We start from the raw sequence: 15,137 nt of genomic DNA, 5'->3' as shown, positions 1-15,137 counted from the left end.
GATCTGGAATGGGAATATGTAACTTTAGTAACAGTAATCTGATTTTTCTGGGCCTCAATTTCCTCAAAAGAAACTCACAATTCAGAGAAAAGTATGTGTTTAAACAGAAAATGCCTCCCTGCCAAATACTCTTAATTCAGTGGATAAAGGAGTCAAATTATATTTCCCATCTGGACTTGTGAGTTCATTAAGTGTAGGGAAGTCCTGGAGAGGACATCTGTCAATGAAGATGAACACCAACTTAGCAACTTACAGTCATAGAGAAATATAGTTTTACTGATTTTACTTTAACTGATTTCAAGAATATCAGAAATGAAAGAGACCTCAAAGGCCATCTAATCTGCTCTGAACCAAAACCCCCCTATTTTCCCAGTCTCCTCTGTTCCAGTGATCAAGGTCCTTCCTAAACTGAGCCACCCAGAACTGAACACAGTAGCTGAGCTGTGAAGGGACCTGCAGGGCAGGGTTCAGAAGGACTCTCCCTCATTCTGAACACCAGGCTTCAGTTAATGTAGCCTCAGCTTGTACAAAGAGTGAGGAGGCACAGTGGATAGAATGCCTTGAGTCAGGAAGACACCTTCCCAAGTTCAGATCTGATTTTAGACACTTATCAGCTATGGAACTCTGGGCAAGTCACTTAATCCTATTTGCCTAAGTTTCCTCATCTATAAAATGAGCTGGAGAAAGAAATGGCAAAGCAGTCCAGTGTCTCTGACAAGAAAACCCCCAAACAGGATCATGAAGAATCAGACATGACTGAAATAACAAAGCTTTACTTGCTTTTCAGGCTTCTTTGTCTCACTGTTTCTTCATATTAAGTTTGAGGTTCAGTGAAACCTCCCAATTTTTTAAGTAGAAATTGCACTATAGTCAAGCCTCCTTCAAATTGTACCTTGTGAGGGCTGATTTTTTAAATGTACTCCAGTGGAGGAATTGGTATCTGTTCCTATTACATTTTAGAATCCTGATTTATTTCATCATTCTAAGATAAAATGAGACCTTGATTCTATTTACCCACACGTTCATATATTCCCAGCTTTCTATCTTCATCTTTGTAAAAAGCACATCTAGGATATCATATTTGATCTATGTATTCATCCAAATCTTTAATTTTTAAAATGTTGAACAGTCTAGGATCAAGCACAAATCACTACTAAGGCAACCAATCCAAAAAACACCTAAGTGTTATTACTCTGTGCAAAGAATTGAGAGATGTGCAGAGAATATAAGAACTCAAAAAAGTAAAAACTCCTTCCTGCCCCCAAAAAGCTTCCACAATGGAGATCTCCTTCCACATTCCAGGTTAACACTAACCAATTACTTGGTTAATAACATTCAGTTGTGCTCATCTCTCTGCCTCACAGAGTTTCTAGCTTCCTCTTATGCTCACCTCAAGTGCCAACTCCTACATAAGTCCTGATTATCCTCACCGGAAATTATGTCTACTTATTGTAATTTTTCATTTACTTTGAATGTGTACATATTTCTCCTAATTCTCACCCCATCCCCAATAGAATATAAGCTCCTGGAGCTCCGGGAACTAATGAATTTTTGTTTTGTAGGTATTTACTGAAAAAAAATATCAGTTTTGAACCCACATAACTTTATAACTTAAAACAGCTATCATTTATATAATACTTCAAGATTTGCAAAGCATTTTATAAAATAATTTTGTTTTTTATCCTCACAGAGCCCATCGGAGGTAGTTACTATTATTATCCCCATTTTACAGATGAAGAAATCAGAGTCAACTGAGATAGAATGACTTGTCCAAAGTCACATAGCTAGTAAGAGTCTAAAGCTAGAAGTAGCTAGGTAGTGCAGTGGATAGAGCACCAGCCCTGAAGTCGGGAGGACCTGAGTTCAAATGTCTGCCTCAGACATTTATCATAAGTCCCTTAACTAACCTAATTGTCTCAGGGGAAAAAAGTCTAAAGCTGCATTTAAATTTCAATTTTTCTAACTCTGGATCCTATATTCTACCCATTATGCCATTTAGCTGCCTCTGATAGGTAATATTATCTAGCCCATTTTCTCTGCCTCTGTCTTAACATTGTAATTAGTTTCCTAGTTTTTTCCCCCTTCTCTTTCAGTGTGTATATATGCACACTCAGTCATATATACATATGTGCATACATACATACACACACACACACACAAATCCCTTTAATTTTGAACTCTAAATTCTGGCTTTTTATTTCTGACAAGTCTCTAAAATCAAGTTGATTCCTTTTATAGCTATAACCCACTTACGTAGTACACCAAGTAGTACATTTCTGTGAGGGTTTGTATTTGGAGGAGAAAGAAGCTGAAGCTTTTAATCTGTGTGGCTGAGTCATGCAGTATTACTAACACATGCTTCTCTGGTGTCATTATTTGATCTGAAAAAATGCTATTCAACAGATTGAGTCCCTGCGAAAATGACTTTTTGGTCAGTTTATAAGCTTTTATTGTATCTGGTTGTACTGAATATGGCTTTGATATCACCAGAGTGTTCCTGAAGGCGAATATTTTGGAATGAATCCAAAAGAACTTGATCACACAGTGTCTTCCAATGTGATTGCAAAATTTAAGCTCCTTGGCTGTCTTCTTTTTATTATATTTTTGGTTGGATGACTTACCTGCCAAAGAAAGACAGGGTGCATTTTCTATACTAGAAACAGATGAATTTCCTTTCTAAAGTTAATGAAATTCTAAAACATGAAATGTTAAACCAAATTTTCTGAGTTTCCCTCCCACCTTTTTCATGAATACAGATCTTTTTATTTCCCCCTTTGTACCTCTTTATCTATGCTTACTAGTCCACTCAACTATTTCCTAGCACAGCTCACTCATCTTCCTTCTAGTGTTTTGTGAATTGTTTTTGGAACAAAAAATAAAAAAAGATATCACTGTACAATTCACCATTGGGCTTCTCAGGTAAACCTGATCAATGTCGTCTTTGTTCTTTTATCCTGTTATTATTTCCAGGACTTGTCTCTAAGGCAGCCTACACTTGGAACCTACTTCTCTACTTACAAACTACCACACTATTTCAGTCCTACATTTGAAGTAATTTAGGTAATTGCTACCTCCCCTATGGTGCAGGCCAGGCCCTACCCTTATTAGTGGGAAGAGCTGTTTGATGTTGTTTATTCTGTGTCCTAAATATTCCCTCCCCCCTCAGATATAGAATGTAACCCCTCAAAATAAGCTCTGATTCAGTGATTTGAAAACAAAGTAGGGGTGGGGTATGAAGGAGAACAAGAGCCAGTAAAAAGCATCCATTGTTGATTGACCTCAGAATGTGTAATCTTATTTCTGTCAATGATCTAAGATCCAAGGAGTTTTTTAAAAAGGAATTAGTAGAAAGCATGTGGGTTTGAATAACTGAATAAAGAGAATTCTGAACATGAAGCAGCCCAAGTCTTTGAAGCTCAAGGAAAGAGGCATTGTTGGCTTAAATTCCATAATGTAAAACAGCCTCCAGTTGCCCATCTAAGGCAGTCACTTAGAAATGCCATTATGGACTGTCAGAACTCTGAAACCTGCAGGAAGGTAGAGTAGGGAATTACTACTGTTAACCTGGAGCAACAATGAGGAAAAGTCTTAAGGACATATTAGGAAGGATTATTCTTATCCAAGGAGCCAGAGGGTTAGAACAGAGTTCTCCTCCCCATTTCCCCACACTGATCCATGGCTAGGAAATCTAGGATAATATGAGTCTCATCTGAGGGAAGTGGGGTCAAAAAAAGTGACTATCACAAGCCTAAAATGACCATGGCCAGACTTAATCCTAACAGGATTAAGATACCTACAGTTTTCAGAAACCATCTTTACTAACTAAAAACCTAATACTTTGTGTGATATCCAGCCTAGACAGAATCAAACCAATTAACTCTTAACGTTAAAACCTAGAAGAAAAAAATAGGAAATGATGGCAAGGTGGAGAGGGGGCTGACAGAAGGTAGCAAGAGGATCAGTCCAGCAAAGAGGAAGAATAAGAACTGTACAAGGCCCACTTGTCTATAAGTGTAACTTCCACTCAACCATAGGACTGCAAGAGAAATTATTAACAACTAATTTGAGGACAGCTAGGTGGCGCAGTGGATAGAGCATCAGCCCTGAAGTCAGGAGGACCTGAGTTCAAATGTGACCTCAGACACTTAACACTTCCTAGTTGTATGACCCTGGGCAAGTCACTTAATCTCAATTGTCTCAGCAAAAAAGAAAAAAAAAAAAAACAACACCTTTTTCCTCACCTTTTTCCAAACTCAGTCTCTGAAGGGTGAATTAATTTTCTCCTCAATTGTGGTCAGACACTTTGCAACCTTACATGGAATTTAATCTAAGGTGGGGAAGTACTTTGTGTTTCACTCAAGCAAGTTGGCATGGAGGTAGATCCTTTGTTTGGATTTGGGAGTGCTGTGGTATATACTTCTCATTGTAATATTCATTCTTCCATTTCTTGTTAACCAATCAGAATTAATTGCCACCCTCTGGAACACCCATTTTTTGAAGAGTGAGCATCCCTGTGGGTCTTTAGAATTCAAAAATGCCACTGACCTCTTTTATTAATAAAATGTCAGCATCATTAATAAAAATTATTAATTATCCAGACATTACATCTCTCAAACTCTTAAATGTCAGAGTTGCTCCCGTGTATTTCCGCAGATCAGACTGCTGTAATCTGCCTTTCAGTGTCTTTCTCTTTCTCCCACCTCCTAGGAGAACCTTCTTTAATGTGTCTCTTCTGAGAATCTCTAAAACTAGTTACATAGGCAGTATGATGGTCAGCATTCTTTCAGCCAACTGGGAGCAATACCTCCCATCAAACCAGCACGACAAAAGTGTTCCATCTGGGGTAGAAGCAGGTTTATCTTCCCTTTCTATTTTTGACCCTTGTGTAATTCCTAGTTGTATAATAAGGCAGGGTAAACAATTTTAACCCAAAAGAATGATTAAGTGTGTGTGTGTGTGTGTGTGTGTGTGTGTGTGTGTGTGTGTGTGTGTGTGGAATAGATCAGTAACAAAAGGGCAGGTAAAACTTGTGTGGGAAAAGAACCAGAACCAGGGTCCACAGGAAGAGGCAGCAGCTTTGAGATAATACTGAAGAACAGGGAAGTTAAATTAAGCTTCCTAATGAAGAATAGTAGTAATACATCTACCATGATATTTTCCTGAGAAATGGGATGCTCCTTCCCAATTGTATCACTTTTATAGCATTCTTAAAGGGACTCTTTACTATATTTAGTCTTAGAAAAGGAAGGGAATGGGTAAAGGACAGGGATAGCCACTGGAACAGTAACCTCAGTATTCCTGGCGTTGTGGACACACTGATCATACTGCAAAAGAGGGGCACAGAGCCCTTGGTCATACATATTAATACTTGATGTCCACCCTGAAATTACAGGTCAGAGTCAGGTATACAATGTCATAGGTCTGCACAAGACTGCCACATTAGATCTTACTGAGATGCCATGCTACATCCCTGTCTCCCAGTGAGAGCTGTCAGGAATTAAGGAGGGGACGCTCTCTCAGCCTTCATCCAAGGCAGGTCCCTAGTAGGGGAACTATACAGCCACACGCTGGTTCACTTTTATGCATTCACCAAAACAAATACATTTACCAAAAGCTGTCAGAAATCAAACCATCATTTCTCTGTGTTTGCACAGCTCCTAATCTCAATGTGATAATAAGGAGCAAGACCCAAGGTGAAGGAAAATGCTTTTTCATTACCTCTGTTGTCTTCACTGATGGAAATGGAAATTATTTATGCTGGGAACCCTAACTATGCAGCTTCTCACTCATTTAAATGATTTATACCACTTGAGGGAGCCAGAAGGACTCAAAAACTGCATTTATATTCATTTGGATTCATTCTCCCCATGAAGTCCCACCCCCTTATTATCTTCCCCATTTTCTTATTCTGTACAGGGACTGCAGGGAAAGAGATGTGTTTTCATGTCCTGGATTCTTCTCCCTGCCAATTCTCACCCCTTCTTTCGGTTTTCCTTCTGATTTCTGATATTATCTCCCCATTCTGTTTCCACTTGATAGGTGATGAGTTGAGGGAAGCTGACACAAAAGTCACTTTCTCTGCTGGAAGGTACTGATGAAATTGCTTGGGACAGGATGATCTCAGACAATTTCACTCACTACAAACCTACTTCCTGAGAAAAACCCTTCAGGGAGAGAATGTGGCCCTGGTTTGCTCTAACAGGGAGATAATAGTTGATGTGCTTCTTTATTTTAAAATCCCCTTTAAATTCCTCTTTCTCTACCCCAAATCCATAAATGTAATGTGTCCTTCAGACTGGTAACCTTTGTTGTCCATCTGTCTCAAGAAATCAATCCTTATTTATATTTTGAGGGAGCAGATTTCAGGGGGGCCCACCCAGTACACTATTACCATTTTTTTTAATGCATCACAGTTTTGCTATGTATCTATTATGTTCAGGTTGTAGGTAAAGACCTTGATCAGAGTGAGTTCATTTTGTTTCCACCAAAGTGTCTCTTTTGTAGTCAGGCTGCATTGTATAGTGGAAAGAGCACTGATCTGGAGGCAGAGGACTTGGGTTCAAATGACTTACAACTGATGTTATTCCAAGCAAATTATATGATTTCCTTGGATCATAGTTTCCACATCTTTGAGGAAATTGGACTATATGATTCTAAGGCACCTTCTAGCTTCAGATCTATTATCTTATGTGACATAGGATTAGATGCTCTCTTTTCTAGCTCCCAATTGATTTTTAAAAATCTATTCTGTGGGAAGGATCCAGAAAAAAAAGAACCATTTTAATAAAATGATCCTTTCATAGTGTTTAACTATATAAGACCCAAAAGAGATGGAATGGCAGTCCTTTTTTCCTTAAGCCTTATTGTTTTGGTAATAAACACTTTTCTGTTACAACACCAAAATAAAAGTTTACTGCCCATGCAGGTTAGATGAAATTAGAAGATGTATGTTTGGGAAGTGAAAAGGGCAATCACCAGCAAAATAAAGTCAATATACCAGCTCTACAGGCTTTGTTTTTTAAAATATGTGTTATTGGATATCCCCCAAAATCATCAATTTTGTATTTTGATCTTGAATCCTTGTGCTATAGTTAGTGAATATTTAACATGATTGAACTTCAAAGATCTTTTAATGATAAGTTAAAGCTTCAGATTATTTGATCATTTCTGTATCCATAGAAAAATAAATTCCTCATCTTCTTTCATTGCCATGTGGTTGGGGGATAAAACCCTGCAGTGAGCAGGGGGCATAAGGGAATAGGGATAGCTTTCATATCATCCACGGAAGATGTGGCCAATAGTTCCCAAACTTTGAGAAACAGCTGCAATAACATTTCTGGCTAAAGGATTTAAGAGAATCAGATGATGGAACTCATGTACCTCTTAGAGAAAACTAGCCTATATTTTGGTAGTAAGAAAACATGAGAGGTAGCTGTAAAACTTGGAGACAGAGGAGACAGGCTTTCAGATTCATGAAGCTGTATAAAACTCATTGAATAGTCAAAAAAAACCTGAATTCAACTTTGGTTTCAGAAATTAGCTGTGTGATCTTGGATAAGTCACTTAATCTGTTTTCCTCAGTTTCTTCAGCTATAAAATGGGGATAATAATAACAATTACAACTCAAGTTTGTAGTAAAGATAAATTGAAATATTTGTGAGGCACTTAGCACAGTGCCTGGCACTCTAGGTTTAATGAAAATCACTTTATTGCAGTATGGAAGGTAAGCTGGAATAGGAAGAGACTTGGGACCAGGAGACAAATTGAAAGCTATTGCACACCTAAGCAAGAGTTGTCACGTACTAGCTTTAGGAGTAGAAAGAAGGGATCAGGTGAGAGCAATGTTAGGGACATAAAATTAGCAAGATTTGATGGTTGACTGAATAAATGAGGTGAGAAAGTTTAAGGAGTCAAGGATAATGTCGAGGTTATGAAATTAGAGGATCAGAACAATAATGGATCACTGGTAACTTTAGAGAGATTTTTAGTCAGGTGATGGAGTCAGGAGCCAAGATCGAAAAGAATTAAGAAAAGTGGGTAGGGAGGAAACCCAGTAGGAGTGGGGGTGGTGGAATGAGTATGGGCCTATAATTGGATGGTATGCTGCCTAGATAGTGAAATTCAGTGACAGCTTTCAGCTATATTGCTAATGAAACTCTTCAGGCTGATGCTATAAGGTTTCTTTGCTATAGGCTCGTCTTTTTAGGGCTTATCAGTTCCTAGCACTCCACTGATTCAGCAAAATCATGCCTTCTTACCCAAGAGCTTTGAAAACAGTTATCTGTATGTACAGCTCTTGGATTGAAAAAAACTTTTAAAGCTGTTCAAGGTCTGTTGAATTTTCCAGAGCACTGGAAAAGTGTAATTTAACACCAAGTTCCATCACTTCATTTGCTTCCTCAAATGTGCATAAAACATATCAATACTTCCCTAACTAATGCCATCTTGTACTCTACTGATGACAGGCAATGGGTCACATATCACATCATCAACTATAACATGATTTGCAATACTAGCAAGAGACTCTGCTTGGGTAGGAAGTAGATTGCCCATTTTGGAGTCAGGTGTCAACATACAAAAGTCTATTAAGCTCTATGCATCAGGAATTGCTCTGGTATTGGAAGTAAAGATAAAAATGAAAGTATCCTGCCCTCAGAGGGTTCACATTACATCTGTGAAGATCCAAATTTAAATCATACCTCTGACACTTCTTAGCTGCCTAACCATGGCTAATTCTCTCAGTCTCAGGTTCCTCATATGCAAAGTAAAAATAATAATACCTATTTTAACTACTTCACAGGTTAGGTATGATACTCCAGTAAGAAAGTATATCCAAAATGCATTACAGACTTTAAAATGATATATAAATATAAGTTACTAGGATCTTAGGACAATAGTTCTAAAGCTGGAATGGGACTTAGAAGGCATCCTGTCCAATCCCTTCATTTTTCAGGTGAGGAAACAGAACCAGAGAAGTTTCATATATTCCCCAAGTCATCAGAAAGTAAGTGGCAGAGCTCAAATGTGATGCAAAGCCAGAACTCTTGCCACCATACTTTTGACATTTTCATCATCATCAACATCATCATCATCATCATCAAATGAATAAATATTAATAATGAATAACTAGGCAATCTTAGATGTGACTATCTCAAGACAACCATGTATATCTAAAGTGGATAGAGCCAGTGTTTTCTTGTGAGACAGATAAGCATAATATTAACATGTTTGTTCTCCATATTGTTCTTTTGGTCACAGAAATGATTGTATCTAGTCCATCATGTTTTTACATTAAGCTGTGCTATATTTCTGAGTAATTGATGACATCCTATAGTTGTCATGCAAAGTATCTGACTAGCTTTTAACAGCTCTCCAGGAGAGTTCATCACAATTCATATTAATTCTGGGACTTCTTAAGTGGAAACAGCTTCCAAAACACCATTTCCAAGTCACTTGCTGCAAAGCCCCTACAGATGTCTTCATTCTCCAGGTGGTTCATGTTTAGTTTTTCCTATCAATCTGTTATCATTCTCAGTGATTTCCAACCATGCTTTTGTGATATCCCACAGAGGCACCAATTACTGCAATGAGCTCTGCAAAATTTTCAAGAGAAAATTAATTTCAATTGACTTTAATTTCAAAAGTAAATAGGTCATGTAGCACTTGTCTCAGAAAAACTAAATATCACCATATCAGACCGTAGAAAGCTGCAACTTGAAGAAAGCTGAGGATTTACTAAGTGACTTAGATGATCTGGAAGCCAGATATCAAGGTATCAGTTGCATTTTTAGTAAAAACTGGATTTTCAGTGAGTGCAATTATTCATCTTTGCATCTTCAACTCTTAGCACACAATGCCTTATTTATATAGTATGTGATCAGTAAATACTTATTGAATTAAGTTCTGGTGGTATTGATAAAATAAATATCATTTAGAGCTTACCTTCTTTCATTGGAGCAAGTAAAATAAATAGTGTGACAACTAGCACAAGAATTTGTAGTAGCTTTTTTATTAATCCTTAATTTTCTTTAAAAACATATTTCTCTTTCACTCATTGTTTATCAAATTGTTTCTTTCCCTCAGAGTAACATAAGGTTCTTGAGGACATGGAATTTTCCCTTTTTGATCCCAGGACCAAATACAATGCCTGGCAATCGTAGCTGATTAAAAATGTTTGGTCAGTCTTTCATTAATGATTTGTCTTTTTCTTTCAGCATCATTGACAAAGAAGTTTCATTAATGGCAGAAATGGATAAAGTTAAGGAAGAAGCAAGTAAGTAATGGATGAGTACCTAATGTGGACTTTTGGGTTCTGAAGGCAGATGGGGAATTTCTAGATTAAATTATGGTGGTCCTTCTGACTCCAAACAAAGCAGTGTGGCAGATCATGAGAAAGTGCCAATAGAATTGTAAATGTTTTTTCTTCAGTTCTGATGACACTCCCCAGCAGGTGTAGGAGGCATGCTAGCAAGGTTTCACAGACTCTGTAGTTATGACACGGTTGCATTTTCATGGAACATCATCTTTCTTCAGTAAAAGTGGATGAGCACAATTTTTGCATTTCTCAGCCTTGGCTTGTTTTCCTCATCACTTTCATAACCTTTCAGAGAGAGCGGTAACAGTGGATTTTACTGTATAGAGTCTCTTGGCAATGCTTTCTCATCACAATGCTAGGGCAATATCACATCATTTTCTCACAGGAAAAAAAAAAAAGCCCTCGGGTTCTATTCTGATTTTTTTTTCTTCTCTATGCAATCATATCAGAAGCCAAAAAGTATTGACGTTTGAAGGATTTCTGAAGAGTATTTCTCTCCTAGAATGGTTTGGGACTATGAACACAGTCCATTCTCACATAATTGAAGCAGTTATATCAACTGAATCCATCCTCCATGCGTATAACAGAACATCAAATTGATCTGTCCCTTTTTCCGAATTCCTACTTCTCTCCTCTATATGAAGTGAATAGACAATATCTTGAAATCGCCTGGATATTATCTTCAAATTGTTCTCCAGTTGTTTCATGCATCTTGCTTCCTCTGCTTCTTCAGGAAAGAGATTGTAGCTTCCCACACAATACCTAGCATAGTGTTGAGCCTATATGCAAAGAAGTGAAAGGTCTGGGATTTTCCCAGAGAAAACAAATACTGGTGTGGAAATTCCATCATGATCCTTCTATAAAATCCTTAATCATATGATCTGAGAATCAGAGGTAGAAGGAACTTTAGAGTCCACCCCTTCAGTTTACAGATGATGAAACTGAGGTCCAAAGAAATTAAGTCACTAGCTTAAGATTGCTTAGGTAGTGATTGTTAGAAGTGAAATGTGACCTAATATATTTTCTATTACACCATTTTCTGCCATTCTTAGAAAGTTGTCTGGGACACATAGAAAAGGGATTTTTTCAGTGACATAGTAAATAAGTACCAGATGTAAGATCTAAACCCACATTTTACTGACTTCAAGCAGTTAAACTCTTTATCCATTGTACCACACTAATTCTATATATTGAACATTCTTCTGGCTTCTTTTTTGAAGTCAAAAGTTTTAGCCCTTTCTGCTCATGCAGATAAGCAATTTGTAGCCTTAGAAAGTTGCCTGGGGCATAGAGAGCTTAAGTGACTTTTTTCTTTATCATAAAAATAGTCTTTAGCAGGATTTTAACCAGGTTCCTGATTCCAAAATCTTTTGTTCCCCTCTTCCTTTTCCTAAAACTTTTTTCTGTATCATCCACTCAACCAACACATATTAAATAACTACCATGTGCAAGGCATTGATGATACAAATGAATAAATGAAGCAATACCTGGAAGAAGAAGAAGAAGAAGGAAGAAGAAGAAGAAGAAGGAGGAGGAAGAGGAGGAGGAGGGGGAGGGGGAGGAGGAGGGGAAGGGGGAGGGGGAGGGGGAGGAGGAGGAGAAGAAACCCTTTTTAAAGGGGAGTCATTCTCAATATATTGAATGTAGATAGAAAAAGAGAAAATTTCAACTCAAGAAATATCATAGCAAAGTTTCTCTAGTATTTCTGGTAATTAACTTCCCTAAAAGAGATTTAAAATAATTCATCTTTATAAGAAATCCTGAATCATTATGGTATAAACAACAAGCATTAATTGACTATTAATACACATCACACAATACTAAACACTAATCGTAAAAAGAAAAAAGTGTAGCCCTTGATCTCAAAAAGCATACATTATCAAAGAAAACAAGAGAGCCACATAAATATAAACAAAGTAAATTTTAGGCATAGAATTGGGGGAGATACAAGCACTTTGGGAGATAAGAAAAGGCTTCATATAAAAGGTGGTATTTGAGTTTTATTTTGAAATTAACCAGGGATTTTAAGAGGTGGAAATGAAGGTGGTACATTGAAACAGAAATACAGTTCTGAGAAAAGGAAGTACTCACTTCATGTCCCAATTCTGAAATTGACTATTTGTATGATCATGGACAATAATTTAACTTTTTTGGACCTATTTTCTCATCTGTAACATGAGGAAGTTGAACTCAATGATTTCTAAAAGAATTTTCACCTCATGAAGTCTATGATTCTTGTATTCCAATGTATTCCGAAAATTCTAAAGGACTTTATCCAACAGAGAAAATACATTTCAGCACTCTAGATACTTTTAAAAAACATAAATAATACTGTAATATTAATATATCAGGTCCTGAATAAAGTGATATATAAGGTTTCTTATTCAAAAGTTCTTCTCTTTCATATTTCTGGGGAGAAAAATGATAGTTTCAAAACTTCTTTATAATTCTATTTATACTGACATGATCAAATGAAACTCAGATTCAGTCCTGAATCTTTGACTGATGTCTTTGAGGTGATAATACTGGCCCCCAAAAGAAGCACCGCTTTAGATCTGAAGTTTTAAGGCTTTTTCATAATGAATATCTTTGAAATGTTAATGTAGAATATATGTAAAATGCTTCCAAAGACTTGCTGATGCACATGTCTTCATTTACATGCACATTTACATTAACTTGAGAGTGGAAGGAATTGGCTGAAAACTCTGCACCTGCAATCTTATTTGGGGGCCCATTCATGTGCTTTTGGATGGAGTCTTTGGTTTTTGACTGCTATTGTTGTGAATGCTAAAGTCTTACTGCCTCAAAAGAAGAGCAATGATATCTAATTGTCAGTTAGACATGTCAAATGTCAAAATCACATATTAAAAAAAAAAAGTCAGAAAGCATTACTAGTTCTCTTTGGGAACTGACAATGGTTGGATTAAGAATGTTTCACTTGTAAGTCTAGCTTCATGAGCCTGAATGAGCTGTTTTAATTTTTCTAGGTCTCAGTTTCCTCATCTGGAAAGTGAGGAGGGTGGACAAGATACACTCTGATGTGCTTTACAGATAATACTTTATGTTTTTTATTATTCTAGCAGTTTTATCTTGAATATTCAGGACCATCTCATCTCTTTCCTTTTTTATGGTTCTGAAAAAAAAAAGCCTCTGGACTTCCAATCCTACATTTTTTCAAGTTGAATTGGCAAGAAAATTTTGGGTCCCAGACACTTATTTTCTTTTTAAAATTTAAAATGTGTATTGATAGCTTTTGTTTTTATATTTATGAACATATCCCTTCCAGTTACTACATAGTGAATTATCCCTTGTAATAAAGAAGAGAAAGATGGAGGAGGGGAGAAGCAGTTCAGCAAAATATTGACCAATTGTTAAAATGTATGTAATTTGTTGTTTTTCACTTCTATAAAGTCTTCCACAGTCCTTCACCTCTACAAAATCAAAAGGGAGCTGGATTTTCTCAATGTTTTCTTCAAGTCTTGTTTTTATAAATATGTAGCATTCATTTGTCCATAGGATTGTAGCTTTAGAGCTGAAGAGAAATTAGAGGCCATCTATCCAATCCTCTCATTTCATAGACCTCAGGAAACTGGCATAAGAAAATAAAATTTGTCAAAGATGATAGACCTAGTAAACGTCATCATCAGGATTTGAACCCAAGTCCTTTGACTTGATGCTATTCTTTCCACTTACATAGTTATAATCTATGTAAATAATTGTTTTGCCCTTCCTGCAGCAGTTCATTTTGTCCTCCCCACCCCCATGCTTCTCTGGATACTGTACTTCAAATCCATCTTCTCTCATGACTCAGTAATATCCATGACATTTATGTACCAAATTTATGGGCATCTATTTTGTTTCTAGTTCTTTTCTACCATAAAACTGCTGCTATTGAGCACCAGCCCTGAATTCAGGAGGACCTGAGTTCAAATGTGGTCTCAGACCCTTAACACTTCCTGGTTGTGTGACCCTGGGCAAGTCACTTAATCCCAATTGCCTCTGCAAAAATAAATAAATAAATAATGATAATAATAAAGAAAAAAGTGCTGCTATGAATACATATATGTATGTGCACACATATACATACACATGTAAACCTTTCTTTCCATTTAAGTTCTTGTTAAGATATATGTGTAATCATTGCTTTGACCTCTGAGTGAAAGGAATTGGGGTATTTTAGAAAAAAGATTTTTTTTAGCATAATTCCAAATTGTTTTCCAGAGTCACTAATCTCAGGAACTTTCAAGTGATCACTTTGGTTAAAAACAACAACAAAACCCCCCACCCAAAACCAACTATTACTTTCCTCTAATTCCATCCTGGTAATAAATCACCCAAAATATCATCTTTTCCCACATCTTTCATCTAAATCTCTACCACTGCCACCACCCCCACCCTCACCATCCCCATAAACAAAGGGAAAAGTACAAAAAAAATTTGAATATTTTAGCAGGTTTCTACATATTCTGAGAGGCTGTACAGCACAGATCAATTCCTCCTTGGATATGTGCTTTGGTAAAGCAGGGGAGGGGGGGTAAGTAATCAAAAAGGAATTGTAACAGCCCAACATTCAATTGGGCTACATGATTTATGGCTTGATTATTTTATTAATATCACAACATCACTATCACTGTTAAGTTTTATAAAAAGATATGTCTATCACAGTCTAATGACATGGAATATGGGTTTGTAAGGTATTTTAACTCTTTATTCATTCTTTTCTTTGTTTCATGCAGGCATTTAAATGCCTCTTTTTGATAGTTTCTATCTTTCTTACAATCAAATATATTATTTGACCCTGTAGTCCTAGGGGTGAACCTAA

The 15,137-nt window shown here is 36.8% G+C and overlaps 1 protein-coding gene across 5 annotated transcripts in view; it reads left to right on the top strand.

Moving 5' to 3' along the window:
* The window catches only part of SPATS2L (spermatogenesis associated serine rich 2 like), a 220,663-nt gene that overhangs the window by 195,864 nt on the left and 9,662 nt on the right, over positions 1–15,137 (top strand). For all 5 annotated transcript variants that reach the window (XM_074302748.1, XM_074302751.1, XM_074302752.1 and 2 more), the window contains exon 8: positions 10,215–10,273. In XM_074302748.1, coding sequence (XP_074158849.1) covers positions 10,215–10,273 — 59 coding nt within the window. The remainder of the gene's footprint in view (positions 1–10,214; positions 10,274–15,137) is intronic.

Source organism: Sminthopsis crassicaudata, chromosome 3 (genome assembly GCF_048593235.1).
Source record: "Sminthopsis crassicaudata isolate SCR6 chromosome 3, ASM4859323v1, whole genome shotgun sequence".
Lineage (NCBI taxonomy): Eukaryota > Metazoa > Chordata > Mammalia > Dasyuromorphia > Dasyuridae > Sminthopsis > Sminthopsis crassicaudata.
This window is presented reverse-complemented; position numbering and strand designations above follow the sequence as displayed.